At 45.5% G+C, this 27,292-nt stretch overlaps 1 protein-coding gene across 1 annotated transcript; it reads right to left on the reverse strand.

Moving 5' to 3' along the window:
- Positions 1 to 590: 590 nt before the first annotated feature.
- On the reverse strand, positions 591 to 26,912 carry COTL1 (coactosin like F-actin binding protein 1). The gene is made up of 4 exons (XM_067540185.1): positions 26,493 to 26,912; positions 26,048 to 26,130; positions 12,840 to 12,997; positions 591 to 2,007 (listed from the first exon to the last, which is right to left on the reverse strand). The coding sequence occupies exons 1-4, from the start codon at positions 26,567 to 26,569 to the stop codon at positions 1,897 to 1,899; spliced, it is 429 nt and encodes a 142-aa protein (XP_067396286.1). The 5' UTR covers positions 26,570 to 26,912; the 3' UTR covers positions 591 to 1,896.
- Positions 26,913 to 27,292: the final 380 nt, after the last annotated feature.

Genomic DNA, 27,292 nt, shown 5'->3' on the forward strand with positions numbered 1-27,292 from the left:
CATTTCACACCAGCCCCCAGACAGTAACAGCGTTTTAGTGCTGACTGACCTGGCCTGCATCTGAACTGATGAGCTAGAAGTCAGGACTCCATTCTGTTTCCTCTTTGTTGTGTCTAACTTGTCAGCAAATGGCCATTTCCTTTACCTTTTAAGTAAGTTTTTACTATGGTTAACCCAGCATTGTAACACACAGCACCAGTCGTGAAGGGAAATTGTGCAACTTGCTCCAAAAATGCATTCCACGCTCAGAAATCTACTTCTGACGTCCCTGCATCTGCTGTGTGAGAGTGAAACGTGCTACGACCTAATTACAATTCCCAGCTGGTATTTGCGATGCTGGAAATTCAGACACAGAGCTCCTGAACAAAGCTCTACAAAGTGTGTCAGCTGACTCTGGTCAGCTCTGCCTTACAAGAAGGGGAAGTGCAGTCAGGGTCTAAATACACTTAAATGAATTTAAACCAGTGCTAAGCTCTATTAATTAGCACTGAGGCTGCATGATCTGCACACCCCACGTCCCTTCACCCAGAATTCAAAAAGCCACCAAACCGAATTATGCTGTATTAAAGAACTAAACAGTCACTGACAAATTATTTTGAAAAAACATTTCTTTACTGGTTTTTATTAGCGCCAATTCCCAAACCCCAATACACAGTTTTCCCTAAACTTAAATCTGGAGACAATCACCATAGATGTGGGGGGAGGAAGCCATACAGAAAAGATCTTTGTTTGGTAACTAAAACTATGCCGATGTTATTTTATTAATCTCTGAATGTTAAGCACTGACCTACTGCTGCTCACCATTCTATTCCAAACGGACAGGTCTGCTCTGCTCCATCTCTTGGGTTATAAGCTAGAGACCATCACTGAGCTGCCTTTAGGACCCCAATGACTCAAGATGTTTTTAACTGACCTTTGCACAGGGCGTGGGGGGGATAAAAGAGGCTGCTTGGATTCAGCAGCTGTTATTTTTGCAGTCATTCTAAAGAAAATCTATGCATTTGAATTTCTCCTCCTCGGCCTCCACCGGCAATAGCTTTTTCCACTGGGAAATTTAGGCTATAACCCCAGAGACCACTGTATAAAAAATTGTGAACAAATGTCCAGACATTTTTTTTCCTTTTTTTTTTTTTTTACAGTTTTACTGTTGCCAGGATAACTTCAAAACATTCAAAAAACGTTGGATCAAATTTTTAAGAGGGAAAGTGGAGGTGCACCCACCGTACAGTAACCGTCAAGCAATTTTTAAGGCAAATTTAATTCTTTCCATTTCTTAAGAGTTGAAAACGAGGGGTATTTTTTGTTTGTTCGTTTTGTTTTTTAAACTGCTAAGCGTCATTATCGCTACGGGACATTTAAGCTCAGGTAATTTAATCAAAGTGTAACTGGAGTCAACTCAAGTAGATCTGAACCTCGAAGAACAAAAAGGATGTATTCCCAAGAATATCATCAGGAATTTTTTAAAATGCCAGATGCGCACAATTCTTAGAGATTTTTCTCCTGGTGGTAAACAGACCATTTTGAATGCCATTAAAATGCGAACACATATGGGAAGAAAAAAGGGGTGGGGACCACAATGGCAGGCCTCTAAGTAAACAGCAAGGTTGACTATGACAAGTGCAGGGCCAAACAAAAAAGGAAACCAACATACTATAGAAAGCATCAGCGTCTGCTTGCGGACTGAGTTACTTGTGCAAGAACAGCTCCTATGGGAGAGGGAAGTTTCATTAAATGGAATGGAAAACAAAAGTCCATTTGGGTGAAAGGACGGGACTTCTTAGGTGCACGCAAATAAGCCATGTCTTCTCTTGTTCGCCTCATCACAATTTCGTTGGGTGGTTGTGCTTTGCCCCTCCCTTCCTGATCCAGGTAGATGGTACCAGATGGTTAGTGCATTTACTCGTTCTGGGCATCATAGTTAGCACCCCCTGCTTTCTTCAACTCATTCTTGATGTACTCTTCCTCCAGCTCTTTGTGGTCACTGATCACAAATTCTTTGGCAAAGTTCTAAAAGAGACAGAGAAAAGGGAAAACAGAAAGAACGTTACTTATCCGGAGACCAGGATCTGTTCAGCTGTGTAAACCTTGTGAGGCTGTTTGCACTGGAACCTCCTTCGGCCAAGGACACCTCAAGCTCACCTAGATGCAGGCTGCCACTCTTTCTCCCACACTGTATCTATTTAGCTTGTAAGCTCTTTGGGGCAGGCACTATCCCGTACTATACCTATGCACAATAAAGTCCCAATCCCGGTCGGTGCTTTTAAGTGCTACTGTAGTAGAGATGAAAAAGCCTTTTCAGGGATATGGGACTTTGAAAAAGGACCAATTCTTACCCCAAATGCAGTACTGGTAAGATTTTTCATCGAAGCCATTAATAGCATCCTGGACACTGCACAACCATATCTATAAGTTAACGAGATTGTCCAATGATGCAGCCAAGGAAAGCCAAGATGACTGAAGACAGAACATGAATGGGCTCCCTGGCAGAATGCACCTCTTGCAGATATTTTTGTTGCCATTCTCTACCAGCATCACCCACCCTCATCACACTTCCCCCAGGACCTTCGTGGCAAAGGAACTGACTATTGTGTCTATTTTTCTCAGCCCGGAAAGTTGAAGGCATAAGAAGCAGTTGTCAGTACGAATTAATGTGAAAGTGCATTTGAAAGTGAAGATTTTAATTGGTATTTCTGAGACCATTAGCAAGAGGCCATCCTGAAAATGCAGTCATTTCATGATCTGTGTAGGAGGCTAATTTCCATATCGCTTGGCTATGAATTAAAAAAAAAAATCACATCCACTGACTAAAGGTTAACCCTCCTCGCTCCCCCACTTATTAATTGCTTTACAGCCAGACATGGGAATTTTACACTGCCAGTGTCACCGAGGCTACTTTAAACCACTGCTGCCATCTCTCTGCTCTTGTCACAGACTGGCTTTTGCCAATGCAAGAGAAAAGCTGTTTCAAAAACATCCTGCAGATTATTTATGGAGAGCAGGAACTATTACCACTCGCTCTAGCCGAATGCTGAGCTAAGGAAGGACGTCCCAGTGGTTAGGTCACTAGCCCTGGACTTGGGTACCAGAGTCAATTCCCTGCTCTGCCACAGGCATCCTGTGTGACCTTGGGCAAATCACTTAGCCTTTGTGCCTCAGTTCCCCCATATGTACAATGGGGATAACAAAACTGCCCTACCTCACACCGGTGTTGTGAGGAGAAATCTATTAAACTGTGAGGTGCTCCGATACTACAGCAATGGGGACCTTCCATGTGATTTCTTGAACCTTCCTTCAAAGCATCAGTAACTGCCGATCTGACCCAATCTGACAATCGCTAGGTTCCAAAATGTTCTGTAGTCTCCTTCTTGGAGATTAACTCCAAATAAACTAGTCTTCGGGATTCTGGCTGTTAAATACCTAGGTGCCACAGCACAGAGATTCAGAAGACTTGCAGAGTTAAATGCAGCTTACAGGAAAGTCAGTTGTGACACCCTAAAGCAATCATTTGAGGTGGGTTTTATGCAAAAGAGGAGATGTTTTTTAGACTAGACTATGGTTCCACAGCACCTTTGGGAAACTATTACTACTACACTGAAGCAAGTCACTAGCTTACTATTACACTGAAGCAAGTCCAGGATTAGTTGTCTCTGCTGGTGCTGACTCCACATTTTCAGATCACTAGTGAAATGTCCTTTTCTCTCTCTCACACACACACACACACACACACACACACACACACACAGAAATTGCCTCTTGCTTCATATTTTCCCTTCACTCCGTAAACCTCACCACTTACCACAGCTGAAAGCACTTCATTTTGCCTTTCCCCATTTCAGACACTAACATCTATCGGACAATTAAACAAAAAGATTATGATCCCTTGTCTGCGTGGTCAGGAATGTTTAATTGTAGCAGCACGGCTGACCGAAAAAACTGATCTCCCAGCTGGACCACATCAAGAAGTCAGCAGAGCCAGGATTCCTAGTTAACGAACGCCCCAAAACCCAACCGAGGAAGCCTAGCAGAAGGAGGGAAGGTTTTCATGGGGAAGCAGTCATCTTGTTTGGGTTAAACTGTTCTGTAACAGACCAGCCGAGACTGTCTCTATATGTGCAGGGAAGAAGTGGGTTTTATATTGGCAACAAATTCTACACCACATGGAGAGCTTTCATTTGGCAGTTTCTCAAGCCTCTCAATTTGTACTCTTGGTTGCGGGGTGGGGAAAGAAAAGAGAAGACTCAGTTTGGAAAAGATTTGCCACTTCTTTCATGCAATGAAAAAGGAAGGAAGAGAAGCGACAGCTCCCCTCCCCTACTCCCATGCACGCAGGCCGTGATTGAGCCTATTTCACATCGCAGGGAATCCTCAATACTTAAAAAAAAAAAGCTTATAGCAGCTAAGTGAAGCCTGGCCCGCTCTGCTTTAGTTTAAATCGTGGTCAGAAGGAATTCTGGAAAATGACAATGGTTTGGCAGCACTTAAGGCCCCCAGATCAAACCAGTTCTTCCCTGCACCCATAATCGGTTACTTTCTGGTAGCAGGACAGGCTGTCATTACATTTACAGAGAGTCTTGGCTGTAACTGACAGATTGTGACCGTTAAAAATAAGGTGTTTTGCGTCAAAAAGGGAGAAACGCAGAAGCACTTAATCCATGCTCGGCCGTCTGGAATACAGAAGGGGGAAAGGACTATTTTAAGGCATTCAAATTCCCTGAGCACTTACCCAGCTAACAAACCCAAAGAGCTATTGTACTTCCAATTATTCTGCATGGAGCTCTGTAAAGGGGCTTAACTCTTGTTAATTCCACGCTAATTGAGTCCTACCAAGCTGCTGTTCACTGCACTGTATTACCACACCCACTTGTGAGTTTAGCAATTTCTCTCTGTTTCCCACATGCTAACTTGTTTAGTAAGCCTTCCCCCTCTCCAGCACAAAAGCTTGCCCGGGTGACAGTAAAGTAATGTAAATCTTTATATAGACTTTCCTGAGTGTTGCAGCGGTCCTATGATGCCTTTTTCCCCCCTTACTATGCGTCTCCAATGCAAAATATGCAAATGAATCATAGAATCATAAACATGTAGGACTGGAGGGGACCTCCATAGATCATCTAGTCCAGTCCTCTGATGAGACCGCCTTCACTGCTTGTTCTGCAAGTTCAGCCTAGATTCTGAAATTCACGCTGGGTTCCTTCCTGCTCATGCATCAATCATCATCATCATCAGGAGGCCTACACCAAACAATGTGCATTATACAGTAAGTGTTGTTATGCAGCTGGTGAGGCATCCCCTATAAGCCACCCCACAGTTGGGAAAGAATTAGCACTAAGGATGTAGAACACCAAAAGTTGTTTTCATCTCTTTGCCAGTTGCCAGCTACTGGAAAGAATTTAACAGACTGGAGTACTGGTCCCTCCAAGTCAGAGTTGAAGTATGAGCACAGGGAAGGAAGGTGTCTGACATTGCCACCCCTTCCTCAATATTCACGTTTTAGGGGATGGGAGAAAGGTAGGACAAGTGACAGAGAAAAAGGAAGATTAGTCAGATTGGAGTAAAACCCAAAATATAATGCAACCCCGACGGTCATTGGAGCTGGTCAAAACGTTCTCAACTTCAGCTGACAGTTTTTCTGCCCAAAATTTCAACAAAAACAGGAAGGGGAAAGGACATGATAAAACAGAAAACATTTATTTCCTTTTGGACCTGCTCTCAAAAATTACACACAGCGAAGCAGAAAAATAAGGGAGACTCCATCTGCAGCAGTTACACACCTTTGAATATATAATCTCTGCTCCATTAAACAGTTGCCGAAAAGATACAAGGGAAATGTTTTGTCCTACTCGGATAGTGTTTTGAACAGAGCCACAAGACACAACACGCAGGGTTAGAATGAGTTCCCATGAGTTATCAGTGTATGACATAACTTGGCAAGGGAGATTTACACCCTCCGTTTATTCTGTGCTTCGTAACTATCCTATTAAATAGCTGAGGCATCTCTTGTGTCGGCTTGTTTACCCTAGAAGTGCAATCTGGCCATACTTAAGTCTTCACTTTGTTCCTTTCTGTCTGCAGATACTGGCAGGGGTGGGCACAGTTCTCTGTGCGGGTTTCCTATTCGTTTCCAGGTGCAAGTCTAGTGGCTGGTGAACATCTTGAAAGCGGTGAGGGGCCTAGCACGCAGGTGCTAGAGAGAAAGTGTGGGTCAACGGTTTGGGTTCAACTTCCCATTCTACCAGACATCCTGGGTGACCTTCCCCCATGGCCCCGGACTGCTCTAATACAGGGGCCATAAAAGCTCCTTACCCAACCGGGGCAGAATTTGCTTGGTGCGGGTATTGCCTAGGAGAGCCACAGGCTGCCTTGCACAGGGCCCCTTATAGACCCTGGCATAAAGGGCACCACAGCGCGGAGGGCAGAAGGAGAGTCAGCCTGTATCACACACAGCTATGCGCACCCTCAGCGCCTTTGTGCCCAGGGGCCAAGCCTACTTTTGTGCCCCCCCTCAGGCCTCATACTCCCCCTCCCCCCCACACCCCCCCGCACAGGGCAAGAGATTCCGGCGCCGCCCCCAGCTGGAGGGGGGGTCTGTACCTGAGGGGGGGGGGGGGCATGAGGTGGGAGGGGGGATGAAAATGCAGGCTTGGCTCCGCTCCCCCCCCCACACACACACTTACCTGCCGCCCAGTGTCCGCCTCTCCCGCTGCAGCCCGGCACCGGCTAGGACTGGGCAGCCTCACACTCCCCAGTCAGGGGGCAGCACCAGGCCGGCCCTTTACGACGTGCAGGGGGTGCAGGAGGCTCTGCGCCCCTCAGAGCCTCCTCCATCTCCCGCCTCCTGTGCATCGTGCAGGGCCAGTCCGGTGCCCCCCCACAGGGTGGCGCCCAGGGGCCTGGCCCTCCCTGGGTAAGTCCCCCTTTGTACAAAAGGGAAAGACTCCTTCCTCCCTTTCACCCTTTGTCTCTCGTGCCAATTTAGTTTGCCGGCGGCTTGGGCTAAATACCATCTCTCACCCTGTCTGTGTGCGGTGCCCAACACGATAGGAGCCGCGGTCTTGAATGGGACTTCTAGGCACTCGAATAACATAGGTAAGTTATTGCATGGTGGTAACCAGTGCCACAGCCGCCAAGGGCATTGGCCCTAGACTAGAGCTGAAGCCATTTCAAATGCAACTTTTGCAAACCTCAGTATCCACCAATTCTGACTGTCGGGAGGAGCCAGCCCTATCCTCTGGGAAACGTGGACCACGGTATGTGCGCAGATCTCGAACTTCTTCCAAAAGGTCGATCACGGAGATAGGAAAAGTTAGAACAGTGTGTCACAAACTGGATTACTGACCGTTGTTTGTTCTGGATTGAGGCTGCAGAAGTAAAACTACTGCTGGAGGTAACAGACTGTCCACGCCGTGTCCTTTGGGACAGATTGAGTCAGATTCGCCAGAGGAAGCACACTGAGGGCTTGGTTATCAGACTGTCTCATTAAACAATTTTCTGTGCTAGCCTAGGAAGTGTTGCACCACACACACACACTTCAGACTGTAGGTTCTTCATTTTTACCTAAAAAGGAAGCATTCTGCACCCGACAAGTCTGCATGGCGACAAGCTGCCTCCCCACCATTAAAAAAAGGATGATTTGCCTTAGCCTTTTCAGTGGAGTTGAAATAAGGTCCCAGCCGGGTAATCTAGAATGTGTTGAAACTGCTAAGCCTGCAGTTCCTCTCTCAGAGTACTTGGTCCTGGGAATCATGGTAAATTACATTCAGCTTTGTGGACAAATCCTTTCCTCGCTTACCACACCACTGCATTTTCATCACCACCCCCTCACCTCCACCATAGCAGCAGACATGGTATGATCTAAAGGCAACTTCATTTGCAATTTGCCTCAACTCTCCCCCCGCTCTCCCCCCTTGGTATTTTAGCTCTTTCAGTTCCCCAAAAGTAGAAGCAACGAAGAGAAGATGAATCAATCATACCAGGAGGACAGTGAACATTTAGGCCCCGATCCTCTGCTGCTGCAGCCCAGGAAGACACAGCACAAGGAAGTGTGTGAGAAAAGGCGTCTTTAAGGCCCTGTGCTTTGTAGTGCCCCAGTCCTGGGCCAGCTGTGTGCCAGGCTGGCCACACGACGTAAGTGAAAGTTGCCCGAAGGTTACCCTCGGTTGTCAGCTGTCAACAGCCCCAGGCAGGCAACATAGCAGCTGAGGGATCAGTGGAGCCTCTTAACCAGCAACATCTTCTATGCCACCCACAAGCAACAGAGATGGAGCAACTGTGGCTCTATGCCAGAGGTTGATTATCCTATGCTGGAGCGAGCTTCCAGCAGGCATTATGGCACAGATGGAAGAGACCCTGGGAGGAAGTGACTCACTAGTGGCCATTCCATCAGCTTTCACGGATGCTTTGCACAGCTGGTACATGCAGAGTAGGCTTAGTGCATACCAGCAGCCAGGCTTCTCCCCCCAAAATGAACACACTGATTGTTAAATGCAACACAGGGACTCAAGAAGTTTGTCTTCAAAGCCTGGCAACTTTCTCCTCCAAAGGAAGTCCATGAATATTTTTGGGGTGGAGGGGGGCGGGGGAGGCGGGGAAATCGAGCTGATTTCCACCCAAATTTGCTTTACACAGAGAATAGAGCACCTGACTTTCTGGGCAGGAATGCTGGAGGAAACCATGAACAGTCAAGATTCACGGAAGGCAAATATTGAACTAGTAAAGCCCCAGCTAAGTGAGCGGGCCAGATCCTGAGTTGGTGTAAAGCAGCATAGCTCCACTGAAGACAATGCAACTACACTGATTTACAGCAGCGGAGGATCTGGCCCAGCAATTTTACAACTCTTAAAATATCTGCTCCTGGAACACAAAGCACCTGCGGCCCCTTCCAGGCGAGGAACCCAAAAGAACACAAAGCGCAAAGAAAGGGCAGTCTTGTTCCTCTCTCCTTCCTTTGTGAGATTTTATTCTTTTGTTCACAAGCCCCTAATCTCCTCTCGAACAGATCCTACCCCAAGTGGCTTCCTCAAAGCAGGTGCTTCTAGGAAACCGTTAATAATCTCTGTGTGTAATGGGGATTATTAGATGCAATGCAGCGGATTTCATTAGTTTGGCAGCGGCAGAGCTGGGGTGCACTTGCTTTCAGGGTCTCGGCCAAAGCACAGCGTCTATTAGCATTTTTTCAGCTTTAAACAGTTCTCAGCACAGTGCTGGTAGCAGCTACAGTGTATCGGAGAATACCAAAGCAGGCCTCCTTCTGGCTAGAGCTCGGGTCTTAAAGAGGGACAGTTGGGCTTTTGCAAATAGTATAGCACAGCGTGTGCCCTTCCCGTTTTACTATAGGGTCCACCGACTGTTGTTTGAAACCCAGGGACTTGTTCCGATGATTTAAAACGCAAAGCTGTTATCCGCTATAAAAAGAAAAAAAAACCTCCTTGTTCCATACTGCTAATTCCAAAGGCACTCCAAGTTGCACATGGGAAGTGGGGGTAGCATACAGAATATACAACTGAGTTTACACAGGGGCCAGGCAGCAAGAGAAGCACAAAATAGTAGGAGAAACTCACCCGTTTTTTTAAGAATGTTTTTCTCTCTTTTTAGTTTAGTTTTTAGTTTACCCTCCCCCGCCCCCGTGGGAACCAAAACTGGGTAAAAACCTGTGCTTCCTAGTAAAACGAAAATAGATTTTAATATTCTGCTCGCATCCCACTACTGCTTATGTCAATGGGCTTGACACTGGATTTGCACCACTGTAACTAGCAGCAGAACGTGGCCCCTTGTTTGCAACATAGTCACTTCCAGCATGCCACACCGAGCTCTAGGAACGATGGGACTTTGTCCAATTCATTTTGTTGTCTTCTTTAAACAAACCAAAAACAAACTGGCAACGGTAATGCCCTTCTCACTCTCCTTTCTCTGGCTCTACCACCGATACGGAAAGGGGGTGGTAAGTGGGGGAAACACGTCCACCTCTACAGGTAGCTGAACCACACAATAGAAATCAGCCACATTTATCTAGAAACATAAAAAAGGTATTATGCAAAAGAACTATAAACTTGTGTTATTTCATAGAACAGGCTGTCGCTTAGCACTGAGAAGCGGGTGCAGAGGATTCTCTGGTCTCAGTACCTAAGGTCTGCGAACACTGACTTGTAAACCCAGGTCTGTGGGATCCGGGCTTGTGGACTTGGTGTTTACAAGCCAGTGCTTGAGCATCCACACTCCATTGTAAACCTGGGTTTACAGTTGCTGGACCCGGGTCTCAGAACTATGCCAATGTGTCCAGGCTGCACTATGCAGATCTTCTGCCTTGGGTCTACAGCTGGCATTGTGTCCACACTGCAGAATGACGGGGCTCGGAGCCAAGTCTCAGTGGGACGTGGGCTCAGACCCACCAGCTAGGTGGGTCCTCGGACCCAGTTCCTGAATGTTTGTTGACCTGAGTCAGATAGATTTGTGTGTGTGGACAGAAGAGAGGTGATTGGACCTAAACCTGAGTCTGAGTCCAGGTTTACAATGCAGTGTAGACATATTGTTAGTGGCCCTCATTTCCATCATAACTTGAGCACTTGATTATCCACCTGGGGGCTACCATGCCTCTGCCTTGCCTTTTTTGGTCCTGCCGCTGGCTGCTTCTCCAGCTCATTGTGGATTTTGTGGGGTTTATCTCAACGTTAAGCCCACATACATATATCTGTTTGGTATTATGCATCAATTCAATCGAAAAACACACACACCCCAAATATGGGTTCTACTGGATTGATGAATGTAACATCCACATATACCCCACATTCTTTGGTATTTAATGATCTCTCTCTCTCTCTCATGCGCGCACACACACACACACACACACACACACACACACGAAGAGAAGGGTTTGCCTAATAAGGATGGTTTATAGCACAAGTTCCGTAGTGTTCATATTTCAGGTTCAGAGCTTTTACTGGTATCTATTGATTAGCTAGAAGATCAAGGCTTTACACCAAAGCCAAGAGTTAACAACACTCCAATGGCCTACTAAACCAAATAGGCTATTAAAAAGGCAACCAATCAAGTCTCAAATGACATGCAACAGGAAGTCACAGACTGTTGTATGGGTCAGACGCCAGCCCTATATAATTTCTCCTTCGACTACAGTTATACAGACTCAGCTACTTCATATTAACAGAGCTTTGCTTTCATCACTATCATTTATAATGGCAAAGGTTCTGTTTCAGCATGGATCCTCTTCAGGGTAGTCCCCATGTTGAGAGGTGTGTCAGAAGAGGGTATTTCCTAGGAAGGCGTTTGAATTTCAGCAGACCTGACACATTTTTTAACATTATTTGTAGGTTAAAATCATTCAGACAACAAACATTGCACAGTACATTGAAGGGACCTTCATTTTCATCCTCCAAAGAGATTTCTTAATGTAGACAAATGTTATGGGACAAGATTGTTACAAGGGTGAAAAGTTGTTCTCGTTAACCTCTGAGGACAGAAGCAGCAGCAATGGGTTTAAATTGCAGCAAGGGAGGTTTCGGTTGAACATGAGGAAAAACTTCCTAGTTGCCAGGGTAATTAAGCACTGGAACAAATTGTCTAGGGAGGTTGTAGAAAAGGTATTCTCGGGCACCTAAAAGAGGCAGTACATTTAAGGAACTTGTTTATCAGATGGGTCCCACCACAAACATTTCTTCAGAGGAAGCATATGCTGAACTGTAAGATCTGTTAGTCATAGTTATACACAAGGGTATCCTAGCCAACAGCAGCAAAACAGTGGTAGGAACATTTCTGGTGGTCCCTTCTTGCCTTCTCTCTATGACTCTTTAATAATACCTAGCTCTTACACAGTGTGCTTGTCAGCAATGTAGCTCAAAGCCATTTACTAAGGAGGTCAGCATCATAGTCCCATTTTACAGATGGGAAAACTGAGGCACAGTGAAAGGTCATGACTTGCGCAAAGTTACTCAGCAGGCCAGTAGAAGAGCCAGGCATAAAAACCCAGGTCTCCTGACTCCCAGTCCAGTGTCCTCTCTACTTCTATCTATTTTAGATGAGAGGATCTGATATTTTATTCACAGCTTTCCACAATGCAGTTTTCTAACTGCCGAAGTTCCCCTGCTCATTGATTTATGTCCACTAACGTTCATTCAATTTGAATTTTGTGGGAACACAAGGCTGTGTCAGAATGCCCTAGCACGCCTCTAAATGGTTAAATTACACTTTGTGCTTGGAGGGACAAATTCCACTGGGGAAAACTTCTGAGATGTGTGCTTAGTACATACATCTCCATTTTCCTGTTACACCCAATGCCAAACAGGAGATTATTCAAAGCTAGTTAACTATTAAAAATAGTTCGTTAATTAATACCAATTGCAACCGCAGCCTTTTAGTCTATTGTCTCTCCACAGTGAGAATCTGAAGCCTTCCTGATTTTCTAAAATAAAATAAAAATCACCAAAACAAGAATGGTCAAGAGAAGAGTTAAGCATGGAGGTGTCTTTCCTGAACCAATTTAACGAAGTGTGCTGCTATGCATGCTTCAATATTAAGCAGTTTTTATATCAGGGAGAGAAAGAAGAGGGGGTAGGAGATATACTTACACAGGCAAGGGCTGGAATGCATACTTTTATTACTCTGCTAACAGCCATGCTCTTTGATGATAGCACCTTTGGACTTACAGCTCATTTTTAAACTGAGCATTCAAAAGGCAGACGGAGTCTTGGTGACAGTAAGGAGAGGGTGAAAGTTAAAGCTTTAAAAAGAGAACAGTTTTCTAAGGATGACCAAATTTCCCTCCCCACCACCCCGTGTTCTCAAAGGCTAGAAGCAGTGATATTTTTTGAGCCAGGTGAAAAAGGTGGCGTTACCTGTACTACTTCTTTGACCAGAGTTTTGTCAGTCCCAGTTTTGGCTCTCTGCAGGCCGCTTACACTCTCCCCGATCCAAGTGATTAGGGCAAACTTGACTCGCTTGCTCATGGCATCCCCAGTGGTAAATCGGACAAATCCAAACAACCTGATATCATCTTTGAAAACAAAAAGAAAAAAGAGAAGTCATTGGAAGAGAGACAAAACATTAACTCACTATTAAGAATTCATGCTAGTCAATTCTGAGCACAGCCAGAACATTTCTTGAATGTCAAGCATTTGATTCCAACAATCTGGATTAATAAAAATATATAAGCTACATACAATAAGTTGTATAATAGAGAAGATGATGTGTACACACAAACACACATACACATGTCTAGCGGATATGTCATTTCCATGTTAGAACTGCCTTTTGCTATTGCACTCTCACTGGCTAGGAGTTACCTACCTGGCACGTGTTGTTAAGCTTGGAAGCAATGGAAACACTCACAATTGGCCATATCTTTCAACTCCACACAGCTTACCCAGACGATGCATTTACTCTACAGCATGCAGGAATGAGCCCCTATCCCACAAGCTGCTGTGGGAAGGTAGGAATCCACCTCTGACCAGATGCACACCCAAGTCTGACTGGATAAGCAACGAGAAACTAGCCAAGACCACAAGTTACTGTAAACAGGTGGCCCTATTACTGTACAGTGACCAAAAGAACCCTACAGACCAAGAAACCAGCTGACTGAACAAAAACTAAGACCACTAGTTGCCGAGGGCTGGACGCATCAATGGGCTGATTTCCCAGCCCACAACATAAGACAGTCAGGCAGCCTTCAGTCAGTTGTGGTCCCATCTTTCCACGGATACTTTTATGAGTGCTTACAGAGAGTCCAAACAGAACAACAACAACAAAACACACAGCCCATAACACGACAAAGACAGCAATACAATCACCAGTCTCCACACACAGACCTGTGGGATATGCTCCAGCTTGCACCCAGCGATTCCCAGGCAGCCCTTTTTATATATTTCCCCTACTTCCGCTAATATGCCAGTGTTAATTGGTGGCTGCATTTAGTGTCTGGGCTAGCGATTACCCTTGTGCTGTGTCACAGTACCTCATGTTGAAAATGGTGTGCTGGATGCCTTTCGACCACCAGTGAAAGGCCATCTCAAACTCTTTATTACCATTCCCTACCAGCTCTTAAACTTCTGCAGATCCACATAAGGAAGGTGCTGCCCTGCTGAGAATAAGCCAAAGTCAGAGAGTTGGGGATGTTCCAGTTAAGTGTCTGATTTACATGACCTGAAGACATATTGCTCCATACTGCTGAAAAACCGACAGGCGGGGAAGAACTTCAAAAGGTCTGTCTCATCGAAATTCCTTCATTTCCCCCTTTCCATCATCACTTGGCCATGGCAAAGAACTGCAGAAAGAGACACTTCTCCCCCACGATACAGAGCAAGGCACTTTTTTTGGCATAAGGAAAACAAATGTTTTCCACCACATAGATTTTCAAAAATGATCAGTCAGGCTTTGCAAAAGTCATGACTGTGTTAAAACCCGTGAGACTTGTCAGCTGAGTCCATTTGCTTCTTGCTTTAAAGTCTTTAGATGTCACGTCCTCCAGCTTTTCTCTGAGACCAGAAAGGCTAGAAACTTAAATTTTCTTTATTAATTTCAGCCGCAAATTCTCACAATTCCAGATGCTAGGGCTTGGAGAAGACACACCAAGTATCACAAGACTTATGGGGGGGGGTTAAAAAAAAAATCACAAGAGAAAGCTACTCTGCGTCTCTCTAGAGAGCTTCTAGCACCTTCCCCTAATCCCTGATGGAAAGAATTGGTATGCACATTGTTTCTCTGCCTAGAAAAACGGGCACAACCTTCAAAACCACCTGATCCATGGAGAAAGCGGAGGTCAAGCAGGTAGATCCTGGAATTTGCAGAGCTGCCTGCTCTCCTTCCTGTAGCAGCAGCTGCCTTAGCTTCCCTCAGGAGTTCCTGGTGGAAGTCTGCCAAGTCAGGAAGGGCGCATGTTACAGGGCATGGATGCTCCTCCTCACTCTGGCTAGTTCCCTCCACCACCACCTGTGGCTCACTCAATGCACACAGTCACTGCAGCAGAGGCACTTCTGCACCCACTTCCAGGTTGTGTCCTCTTTCACTCCCATCCACCTACAGAAGAGAAGGGGAGCATGAGGCCACTATCGTCCTTGTTTCAGGGCCTGGCTTTTGCTCTGTTAGGCCAGACTAAGGTTATTTATCTAATGACCATCTGTGTACAAGTCTCTCATCGCTGGAGGTCTGACAGATGCCGCGTTCCTTCTCTGCAGGGTGATTCACCGACCCAGGCTGTTGGGTGCATTTGCAATCACAGGAACATACATAATACCACCTCCCTCAAGTCTTTTCTTGTGAGCACACAAGATATTGAAACCTACATCAGCCCTGATTTTCCAGGGAAGCAGAGCAGATGGACAGTCGAGCAAGCACAGAAAACACCTCATTACAGCTGTTTCATTGGTTTATAGGTCACCTGATGTCCTTTTAGTGCAACAAGATGACACAGAAGAGAACCGTGAATCAGAGCACTTGCTTTTTGGAAAAGGAACATGTTAAACGTGGTCCAACTTCAGTTTATTGTAATCAATGCAGCATGTTTTATTCTTATGCTGTCCCAATTACCAGCAGGTGAGACATCTAGGATGCCAATTGGGAAGTTGAATGTTTGTTCACACCACCCTCATCTAGATCCATAATAAAATGTTCCTGTAGACCACATCCGCAAGAACCTTATAGAAACAAAGGCTCTGTACCACTCTCCCCCCACCCTCAATCCCTGCTCCACAGAAAATAAGTCCCAAATGGTGGCCTTTGAAAGCCAATCAATGTCACTTAAAGCTAGAGCTGGTTGGAAAATGGAAACTGCTTTGTTCCTTTTCTGATTTTAACATTTTCAACTATTTTTTGGTTATTCAATATTTTGGCCAAAACTTTCACATTTTTTCCCAAAAGGTTTCCTTTCTTTGGTTTTCCTTTTTCACCCCCATGTTTTGTACTTTTCACCAACCCTTTGCCAAAATGGGGAGAGGTACGGGGAAGAGAAGGAACCCCCAAAAAAAATTTTGTTTTCCAGTTTTGTCAAAAAAATAGAAAAACGAAGAGACAAAAACCCCATGTTGCAAAAATTTCCGATTTCAAAACAGGCCATTATCCTAACAAAATATTTTTCATTCCAAAGTGTTTGATTGGCTCATCTGAAAGATGATCCAAACTCAAAGAGCCATGTCTATCAGAATGATGTGCAATCAAAGCTTCCCTCTCCTTTGAAGAGGCTTTATTACTGGCTGTTGTGACGAACCAGCCGTAAGAAATTCCAATTCCAGGCATCGTATCATCTTCATGTCAATAACTGATTAAGCCTAATAGGGAGTATGGGAGATGGGGAGGAATGGACAATAAATATTATGGTGAAGAGTGAGCACAAATCCCCCAATGTGACTGTAAATATAGGCTTGGAGACTATAAAAAAAACCCAGAAAACCAAAAACCTGCTTCGTCAGACCTAGCTTGACTGGGAAGGTCAACTCTCCTACATGTCAGGCTCAGACACTGTGAGCCACGTTTTGCTAAGCACTGTAAGTACCTGTTCCTATAGCAGCCTAGAAGGCGTGGTCCATTTTGAGGAAGAGTTAAGTCTTCATGGGTACGTCTACACACTAATTGAAAACCTGCAGCTGGTGCGCGTCAGCTGATGCCGTCTCAGGCTGTGTACCTCACAGGGTCCAAGAGCCAGGCTCCAATCTGAACCTGAAAGTCCACACTGCAATTTTACAGTCTTGCAGCGCAAGCCAGCTGACCCAAGCCAGGCGTGGGTGTTTAACTGCTGTGTAGACACCTCCAATGTATTTAACAAGTGCAAGAGATTAGACACAGAAGAAAAAGGAAGGTATAATTGCTAATCGTTCACCAACAAGAGAAATAGATCTTTCTGGCAGAGTTCAGACTTTGTAGTCAGAATCCCTGAACAGAACTGATTGAGTTTCACAATTAGGCCACAGTGACAAACTGTCATTTAAACAGAATCCAAGTTTAGGTTCTTGTATATTCACGGATTTCCTCTTTCAGAGTTAATCAGTGCTCTCCTGCCAAATCTGGATTTCTCCACATTAGAGCAAACAAAAGGAAGTACTTCTTCACACAATGCACAGTCAACCTATGGAACTCATTGCCAGGAGACGTTGTGAAAGCCAAAAGTGTAACTGGGTTTAAAAAAGAATTAGATAAGTTGATGGAGGATAGGTCCATCAATGGCCATTAGCCAAGATGGTCAGGGATGCAACCCTATGCTCCGGGTGTCCCTACACCTCCAATTGCCAAAAGCTGGGAGTGGATGACCGGAGATGGATCATTTGAAATTGCACTGGTCTGTTCATTCTCTCTGAAGCAGCTGGCACCAACCACAGTCAGAAGACACTATATTGGGCTAGACCGGACCGTTGGTCTGACACTTTTATGTCGAAGTAGACAATGCCTTAGTCAACTCCAGTCCTCTCCTCCACCCCAACTGAAAAACTCAAGACATTTCAATTCCCTCCGCCCCCTCTCCAAAAACAGTTTCAATTGGCTTTAGAAGATGGACATCGATGTCTGCAGTGGTTTTTAAACAAATTATAATAGAGATGGCCGATTTCCTCTGAAAGAGGAAATCCTGCCTTGCTTCCATGCAGCCCCCTTCCTAGCCACTAACCCTTCAATATCAGCGTAGCCTGAAGAAAACAAAAGAACATTACTAAGAGACCTGGACCTAGCACAGACAATGGCGATAGCTGAGAGAGCCAAATTAGGGCAACTAGGTCTGCCTTGCACTTGTACATGCCAAGGGTGGGGGAGGTGCTATGTAAATAATGAAGTAATAATACAACAAACACCTTCACAATACCTTAATCTCCTTCTCCAAAGTCCTTCCGTATTTATCAGTAGGGAGTGTTTTCCCAAGCGCTTTCCTTGATGGTAAGACCTATTCTAATCCATGCAAGTATTATAGTACAATTGAATCAAAGTTTCCCCACCAGACTACACAGCTGTAACATTTCACACGGACTAGAGTTAGGAAAGGTATATCAACTGCAAAAAGCCTTACAGTGATTAGTCAACAAACTGACAAAAACCAAGCATATTCTGAGATAAGGCCACCGTGCCTAGCGTTATTCACCCAGCCTTACTGTACCTAGGTACTACAAGGAGAAGCCTGACAGAAGGCTTTGCCCTTACATACTCTGTGTTATGAATACCTTGGCCCAACAGAGCTAGTTATAGAGGGAAAGGGGCAGATTTCCTCAAAAGTTTCCTGGTTCTTACTTTTCATCTGGCTTTATATTTTACTTGGAAAACACCTGTTTATTTAATCCTCAAAGAAAGAGGTGTGTGTGGAGAAAGTCAAAATTCCTCATTACGTGTCCAATTGAATCTTGGATGAACAGATTAGCATGTTCTTTTGACTACACTTTTTGTAGCAGCCATGCCATCCTATTACATTTCACCAGGACATCACAATGTGAGTATGCTACTGTAGTTGCACAAAGTGAAGAGGACGAGGTGAGAGTTTAAAAGGAACTAAATCTGCTCTCTCTTTGCTTGGAAGAATTTTTCTTCTAAATGCTCTTAGGAAATCTACTCCACTTTTATGGCTACTTAAAACAACCTTTGAAAACCTCCTAGGATGCACCTTTAACTGACATGACCACCTACGGTATTAATGAGAACTGTACCACTAAAGTTCTGCTCTTCCAGCTGCGAATATTACAGGACCAGATCCTGAGCTACAGTTATTGACAACCACTGAAGTTCTACCTCAGTGTGTTTTCCACAAAGCCTACCACTGACAAGCACTTGCCAACATTTTGGGACACCACAGCTTTCCCCCCTCTACTCCAAACAGGAAGCAAAAACTGTAGCTTCCCCCTGTGATACCTACTCTGTGTATATATTTTGGCCTGGGATTAATTTGCTGAGAGTAAAAAAAAAAAAAAAATACAACAAAAACAAACAAATACACACACCAGAAAAAGCTCACCACTTTTCCTACCACAGCAACCCAACTACACTGGGAGAAAATAAAATGAAGTTCCCAAACAAGGCATTATGTAGGAAGTTAATTCCAGTTACATCCTACTTTTCTGGGATGCAGCTCTTTTCATGCATGGCAAAATGCATCTGCAAGTGTTTTAGAAACCTTCAGGGGAAGAATTGTGTATGTAAAACGCTAAGTAACAGAACGTCTGTCTTGCTATGAAACCAAATGGAGTTTGCATAGTGCCAATGTAGAGTACTTTTACAGCTAGCTACTGGTTCTAGTCCCAAAGAACATTGGGTTGCATATGAACACTATTAATTAACACTCATATTAAACAGCAAACTCAGAAACCACCTTCCCATGGCCTTGGATGCCCATTTTATGCCAGATGCACAAAACATCACTCTTTCTAGCCTGGTCAGTGTTCACCGATATCATGGATAAGCTGTAAGAAATGAGCTAGGTGGCAAAGATCATGGATCCTCTAGTAGTTTAGAGGCAGACCGTTTTGTTTCCTGCTCACGTAATGCAAGCTCTCTCCCTGCTTGACCCTCCCTGATGCAAACCAGAATGTTAAGCTAAGGTGAACCAACAGGAAGCAAGCCTGTCACGTTGCCATTTAAAGTTTTTTTTATAAGGACACAGAAAGCAGAACTGGGGCTGTCTAAGAAAAGCAGGACTGTGGGAAGGAAGAGACGTGAGCCCAGTTTGGCGGGAGGAAAAAGCCCCAACATCTGCTCCGTCTTTTAAACACCTGGCTCTGGCTGCAATTCTTTCCCCCTTAAACCTCAATCTGCAGAAACCAGTGTTCTAAGTCGGGGGTGGCATTTGTATTGGCCACCCCTGCTCTAAGTCATCTGGCATGGGATGCTCCTAGGACAGCCATCTCCAATCGTCACACTGCTGAGGGCCCCACCCCATGCAAAACTTCACAGAAAAAACCTGGCATCAGTACGTATGCAGCACTTAGTCCCTGAGGACCTCATCAAAAAGCCCGTTAAGTCAACGAGTCTTTCCATTGACCTCAGTGGGCTTTGGCTCAGGTCCTATAACCTTCTTTAAAGAGAAACACTCATGTTTAGCATCATGATTCTAACTGCAAGACAAATGGAACCCAGGCCAACAATCCATTCTACTGTCCACCCACCAACACACACATATACAGTAGGCTTAAGCAGATGATGAGCCATCTGCCACCACCAAGCTCCCTTGTTTTCACCCATCCGTGAAGAAAGGGCTAAGTACCTGTCTCACTGAAGTCAACAACAAAATGCTCTCAAGCATCTGTACAGCCCGGAGGTTGTCCAGAGAGATGAAGACCAAAGTCCTCATGACTTGTTGACAGATGGGTTGTCAAGAACATGAACCAGAGTCCACCTGTATCATAGCTAACCGCTTTGTTTCTTAGGCCAGGTCCACATGACACACTTCCTTACATGACACACGTCACTCAGGGGTCTGAAAAGTCCTCATCCCAGAGCAATGTAGTTATACCAAACTTAACCCCCCGTGTAGACCGGTTCCTGTGTCTGAGACAGGGAAGGTGGAAGTAGACAAAGTTCCAGATGGCCATAGGGAAATGGTTGTCAAACAGATGCCACTTCAACTGATCCTCCAAGGATCTATGCTTTACACAGTGGTGCAGGCAGGGAGTAGGAGAAAGAGGCTTTGCAGCCAGGCTTTGCAGAAGTCAATGTGAAATTCCTCAAAAATAATTACCATAAAGGACGGCTCATCAATTTTCACAGGTTTGTCCTTCAAACACATGTTAAAGGAGAAAGCAGGCAAAGGAAGGACTCAGGTGAGCATGAGAAAGAATAAATAAAACCCAGTAAAGGCCAAAGTTACAAAGACATTTTGGTGCCTAAAGATGGAAATCGCACCTGATAGAATTTATAAAAACCACCTAAGTGAGTTAGGTACCTCAGTTGCTTTGGTGCATTGCTAAGTCTTCCCAGACACCCACAGGCAGCTACCTACATCTTTAGGCACCACAATGCCTTTATAAATTTGGCCTTAAGTTCTTAACTTCTAAATTTTATACTTACTCATTGTAATCGACCTTTATATGAGAAGTGTTGCAAACTCGAGACAGCTTGCACAACCCACTATCTTAGAGGCTGGTTCCATTTCTGGTTCCCTCCCTCCCCAAACACTGATGCCAACAGAAATGCTTTATGCAGTATTTATTCCGTACCAAGAATTTTCATTCTTCCTAGTGCTGACTGCACAGTACCTTTGGTCTGCTCTTTACAGACACATTAATAACTCTTCCAGTACAGATAAATACTTGTAATGACAAGGGGACTTTCCTAACAGCAGCCTAGTTTACAACCCGGACAAAAGAAATAGCATTTGGTTCTCAATGGGGTGGAGGAATTTCTAAGCTCCACCCTAATAAACTGCAGTGCATCGATAAAAGAAATTGCAAACATGAACTGTGCCATGCACTGTTCTTTAATATTAGGGAGTGCAAAATAAACTAAGTTCAGCTACTGGTTTCAGGCTATGTACACACCGATGGCAGCATATTTGCTGCCATCAGATCGATCTATCCGGATAGATTGAGCGGGAGTGAAGACCCGCTCAATCGATCTGGAAGTCAATTCAATTAAACCACCTCCTCAAAAGGCGTAGCACTGCGTCAGCGGGAACGCATTTCCCGTCAGCACAGTGCAGTGGAGATGGTGCGCTAAAGGGAAGTTATGAATTGACGGGAGTTATACAGGCTACTCTGCGTAGCTTGCGTAACTCCCATCGACTGCCGCTGAATTTCCAAGTAAGCATAGGCTAGGCCACAGTCAGATGTCACTGACATTTAGAAAACCTTAGCTGTCAGAAATACCCAGTTATTATTTTAGTTCAGGATCCTAGTTAACGTCGCTCCACTCTACTACTCAGCCATGTATTCAACAGCCCTAATTATAAGGGTTTGAAATAAACACAGATTCTTCCCACCCTTTTATTAAAAAAAACAAACAAAAAAACCCATCAACCTTCAAACCCTTATCTATATTTGTGGCTCTGAATCCAACAACTCAGCTTTTTTGTCTAAAAATGTATTGACGGCATGAAGTCTTAAATGCCAAAGTAATGCCACGGCTGGATCCATGCCACCTGCATAGGCACAAGCTGTAGAAGGATCTCTGATCCACATGAAGCGGTCCAAAGCCTTGAATTAAATCCCTGTTTAATGGAGAGGAAGTCCGTGAGATATCAGCAAGCCCATTTAAGCAGCCCATGGTCTATGCTCAAAGGAAATGGACACATGCACAGTAATTTTTTCCCCCCAATATGAGTCTATCAGTTTCCCACCCAGTTTTCCTCTTCCCATTTAAAAAATGTCACCCATGTAGTTTTAGTGTCCCAGAATAATGGGGAAGGGGTGAAATGATGGATTTACTGCACAGTTCTATGCTATGCTTTTCTGCAGATAACCCTCTGTGGTTTGTCCGAGGCTCAGGACCAGGTCCTGATGTGCGGGGCCATCTAAGGCACCCTCTGGCATAGAATGGACATGGACACGGACACACATAATATACAGAGGAGCAAACCTCACAACATACATTGGGTGCAGCAGTGCTCACATTGTGATCCCTGGTACTTATACAGTCCCCATTAACATCACACCTGAACACCGAACAATCCTTTATATATTTATGAAATAGTAGTCCAGAGTATATATGGAGAGCTGGCTGGTCTCATGGTATCTTTGCCAGCTGCTAAGTCTCATTACAAGGCAAAAGAAATACACTAACTACTTCCCTGATTTTCCCCATAGAGGCTATTGCCGTAATAGCCGCAGCGACATTCTGGGGTCACCAGTGGTCCATCTCATTATGATTCGGAATGGAGATGTTAATGAAACAATCCCTTTACTACAGGGCAGGCCACACTACTCAGAACTCCTAGCACAATGCAGGATGCAAAAAGCACTTTTAAGAACATGAACAAAAGAACTTCCTGTATCTTTGAGCCAAGTGAATTAGCACCCACTGACTCCGCCTTCCCCAGAATCGAATGCCCAGGAGGAAATCGATATGCACACACCACACCAAAGGTGCTTTTAATAAGAATGGCCATTAGAGAAAGTGGGAGCCGCAGATGCTTTCCTGTTGAGAGCAAATTATAACAGATGGCTTGGTAAGCAGAGCGGAGCAAATTTGCACTGAGGTACCTCAGCCTAGTCAGCTGAGGTTTTCTATTCCAGCTCCCACCTTTCCCTTCAACCACTGAATCATAGGAGGCTCTCCACAAGGCAGCTGCAGGTGTTGGGGGGGGGGAGGGGGGAGCTTTTAAGTCTGTATTGTTCAAACAACAGGAATCTAAAACAAGGAAAGAAGTTTCCTTTGAAGCCATTTTTCCATTGAATTTTTTTTCCAATGGAAATTTTCCAACCAGCTGTCGGTAAAAGTAGCAGTAGTAATAGTGGTCACCTTTCCCCCAGATGGGAAGGAAAGCCCTGTCTTCACAGCTGGCACTAATCCTGTTTCCTGACTGATGACTAGTAGTCCCGTAACTACTAGTCTGGTTACGCAGATGGAGTCGCTAAAACAAGCATCTCTTCCTTCTCCAACTCATGTAGCATCCGTTAGCTCGTGGGTGGAGGAAGTAGCTCCCCCGGTACCTCTTAATTTGCCTATGGTTTATTAAAGCTTCAAACACATGTGCTTCCGAGATATTTTATTGTTAAGGGTTAATCTATTCAAAGCCAAGGGCCAATGCTAGGGCACACATCTACCCTGGCCATGCCCCTTCTGTGAAACCTCCCTCTTACAGCCTGAGCCGCATAGAACTGGAATCTCTCTTTTGCTGGGGAAATGGCAGGGCTAACGGAGTCAGCTCTGCCCTGAGAAATTCCCTTGGAAAAGAGGTCGGATGAATTCCCCTTTGGTCTATGTCCTTCTTAGTGCCCTGCCTGTAATAAGGGTTTGACACACAAAACTGCTGGCAAGAAACTGAAATTAGTTTATGATCGCAAGAGGTCATAACTCCAGTGGCTAGTGTTATATAGGCTGCCCAGGACAAGTTCGTGGGGTCAGCTGTCTCTGACAGAGCCTCATCTCTCTAACTACCTGCCCAGCACGCTTGTTAAGACAGGTAAGAAGCACACTTCAGGAAGAGGCACAGGCAGTGTCTCCCCAGACAGAACAGTTAGAGTCAAGTCAGGCAAAACAAGAGAATTATGCTTTAAAAATACATGGCAGTGAAAATAAGTGTGGAAGGGTTCCAGCCTCAGAAGGCAGCCTGGGAAGCGGTTTGATTGTCTGAGTCACCGGAAGGGGAGAGAAATATTGAAGACAGTCAGAAATCTCAGCTATTAATCATCCTTGCTCAACCCAGAGCCCTGTGGCTGACTCTCTCTTAGACAACGGGTGCCTGAATTTCAGAAGAGCTAAGCACACAGAAACACAACTGATATCAAGGGGAACTGCAGGTGCTCAGCACTGTTTGTTTTCCCAATCAGGACATGTAGCCTCACTTCAAATGGATTTCTCTGGCACCTCTCTTAGGACATATGCCTTTTCCTGTTTCTTAGGGCTTCTCTTTTTTGCCTGCTTAACTCCTCCCACCCACTTTCTTAGAAGGTCAAAGACTGATAGAAAAAGAGTTGTATCTAACAGGGTACAGGAAGCCAACTCTTCTGACAGGAGCTGCATGAATTTAAGTTTCCCTGCAAAGTAAATGAGATCAACTGGGAACCACAGCTCTTTTTAAGGGGTATCCATGCAATCCTGACAGCATCCTCAAGCAATGGTTTGAGTAGGGTAATTAAGGCATCTTGACTCAACGACTACACATATTTCCAGCCCCCAGGAATTTAATATCTTTCCCTGGCGACATCTACATACTGATTAGAGGCCCAGTCCTCCCCCGTTTAAGTTCATGGAAGTTTTTCTATTGAATTCAAGGAGCAGACCCAAGCTGCGTCCATGGCTGGGCCAATCCTGGACAGACAAAACCTTTCACGGTGGTTAGCATTTCAGCAGGTAAGGGACTGTTACACTACTCCTTGAGAACAAAGCTTGTTCATCTTCCATGAGACAGACCATTAATATTACAGACAATTAAAAGTAATATCTGGGAGAGATGAACTAGGAAGGCTTTGCCAGAATTACAGACCAACATTCTGAAATGAATCCATGCTGGTACTTGAACAATTAGCAATAAATACTTCATGTCTGGCACATCACCATAAGAATTAAATGACATACAGCCAACAGGAGCGGGGGGAGCAGGGCGGGGGGAGTGGAGTACACATACCATATCTCCGGAGGGAGAGTTTGAAAGTAACCAAGACAAGTTTTTGCAAACAATTCAAGTCAATGTCAGTAGTAGTTAACTATTTCCTGGTTTTCCACCATCCCCTTACTAGATACCTTCCATCAGCCTTTTAGCATTCTGCTTCCCTGACACAGTTAACACACCGCAGTTGCAGTTTAAGGTTTAGGGTTATGCAGTGACACATCATTCATTCCTTTCCAACATTGTATTTGTTCAAACAACTCTCCTGTATAATCTCTCACTCTTCGCAGTCTTAAATGTTGTGGTTTTAAATTAGTGTTGTTCTTCCTTCCTGCACAGATTAGTGTGAAAGAATGTATTGTAAAAGGTTTCTATTTCAGAAGTGAACAAGATTATTAAGCAAAGGTGGTTTCTTTTAAATACTAGGCTGCACAAAGTATTTTTTTAGCCATACCAATTTAAATGGGCATTTTTCTCTCCCGAAAGAGAGTTCACCCTTTCACATTTAGAGAGAAACAAGAAGATCTGAGTTAATAAGAGTTTCCCCCAGTTTAGAGAGAAACTAGAAGGGAATGAAAAATGTATCTCATCTATTGTGCAAAAGAAAAAGGAGGGGGGAAAAAAAACCCTGCACAGATTTAAATTTGTGAGGGAAACAAAGGAATTATTAGATTAAAGAGTTTGGCTGCTCTGTTATTGGACTAGTTATACCCTGTAATAGTGTGAAAATCCTCTCATTCTGGGCAGGATGAGGCAGCAGGCAACCGAAACAACCGAGGACACCTCTTCACACACAAGTTCACTCTCATTCTTTTCTCCCTTTTGTTCGGCAGAAAGCCGCATCCTATTATCTGTCCTCCACACAAGCAATGAAAGTGGCCTTACCTGTGCATTCCCTTGTAAAGGCTTCATAGTCTGTTCCTTGGTCTCCGGGCACTATCGTGGAGCCATCGTATTTAAAAGTCACCCTTTGGGAAGGGGAAAGGGAGGTAAATAACAGAACACTGAACGGGGAAGACTCTATCTAGGGCTGGTCAGACATTGAATCACAGGCCAGAGGGGACCAGGGCAACCCCAGCACTTTCAGACTACAGAGACCAGGCGAGTTGGGGGCTGGACCCGCTCCGTGTGAACAAGGGATGCCGCCCGGCCGGGTTTTACATCCACCAGCGCGCGCACGACAAAAAAACACACCTCTCCACTCCCTTACGGTGCGGGTCCACGTCCTTCTGCACCCGGGGCCAGAGCGGCGCTGATGCCCAGCGAGGGGGGAGAGGGGGAGCCTGCCCGCAGCCCGCCAGCCACGCGCCCGGCGCTGCCACTCACTCACCAGTTCACCTCCGTGCCGTCGTCCCTGACCAGGTTGTAGGCTTCCCTGCACGCCTCCTTGTCGATTTTCGTGGCCATCTGCGGGCGGAGCGGATGCCCGGGCAGGGGGGCTGGAGTTCCCGGAGAACGAAAGCGCTGCTGCCCCCTTCTCCTTCTCTTGCTGCCCCCTTCTCCTCCTCCTCCTCCTGCCGCCCCCCTTGCAGAGCAGAGCAAGCAGAACAGAGCAGGGCAGGGGAATCTGGGCTCAGCCCGGGGCGGGGACCGGCGCTGCCTTTGTAAAGATCCCCCGGCGGAGCGGGCGAGGCAAAGAAGGATGCAGCCGGCAGCGGTCCTAGGCTCTCGCTCAGCGCCTTCCCTCCAATGCTCAGCCTGCACCGAGCGGCTCCGAGCCTTAACCCCTTCGCTGCACCGCCCGGCTGCGCCTAATGCAGCTCCGGCTGTCGGTCCCAAGCCAGGGGGGTGGCCGGGGGGGGGACCCGCCTCCTCGGCGGCTTGTTTCTGCCCAGCCGCACAGAAAGCAGCTGAGCAACACCCCTCCGCTTTGCAGCACAGTGGTGCTTCCTTCGCTCCCTCCCCCCGCCTACGACTTTTTTTTTCACACACACACACACACACCCCCCTCCATTCGCCTCTGCAAAGCATTACTGGGATTGCAAGGCGATGACGTAATAGCTTCTAGCAGGAAGCCCATGAAACTGACCCCAAAAATCCTGGCCAGAGAGATCTGTCCCTGGCTGCCCTGATCCAGGGTGATGAGGAGGAGGAGGATTCTCCCAGAGAGTCTTGCAGGGTGCACGCGGT

The sequence above is a fragment of the Emydura macquarii genome, unplaced genomic scaffold, assembly GCF_026122565.2.
Source record: "Emydura macquarii macquarii isolate MOO-44397 ecotype Brisbane River unplaced genomic scaffold, CSIRO-AGI_Emac_v2 contig_561, whole genome shotgun sequence".
NCBI lineage: Eukaryota > Metazoa > Chordata > Testudines > Chelidae > Emydura > Emydura macquarii.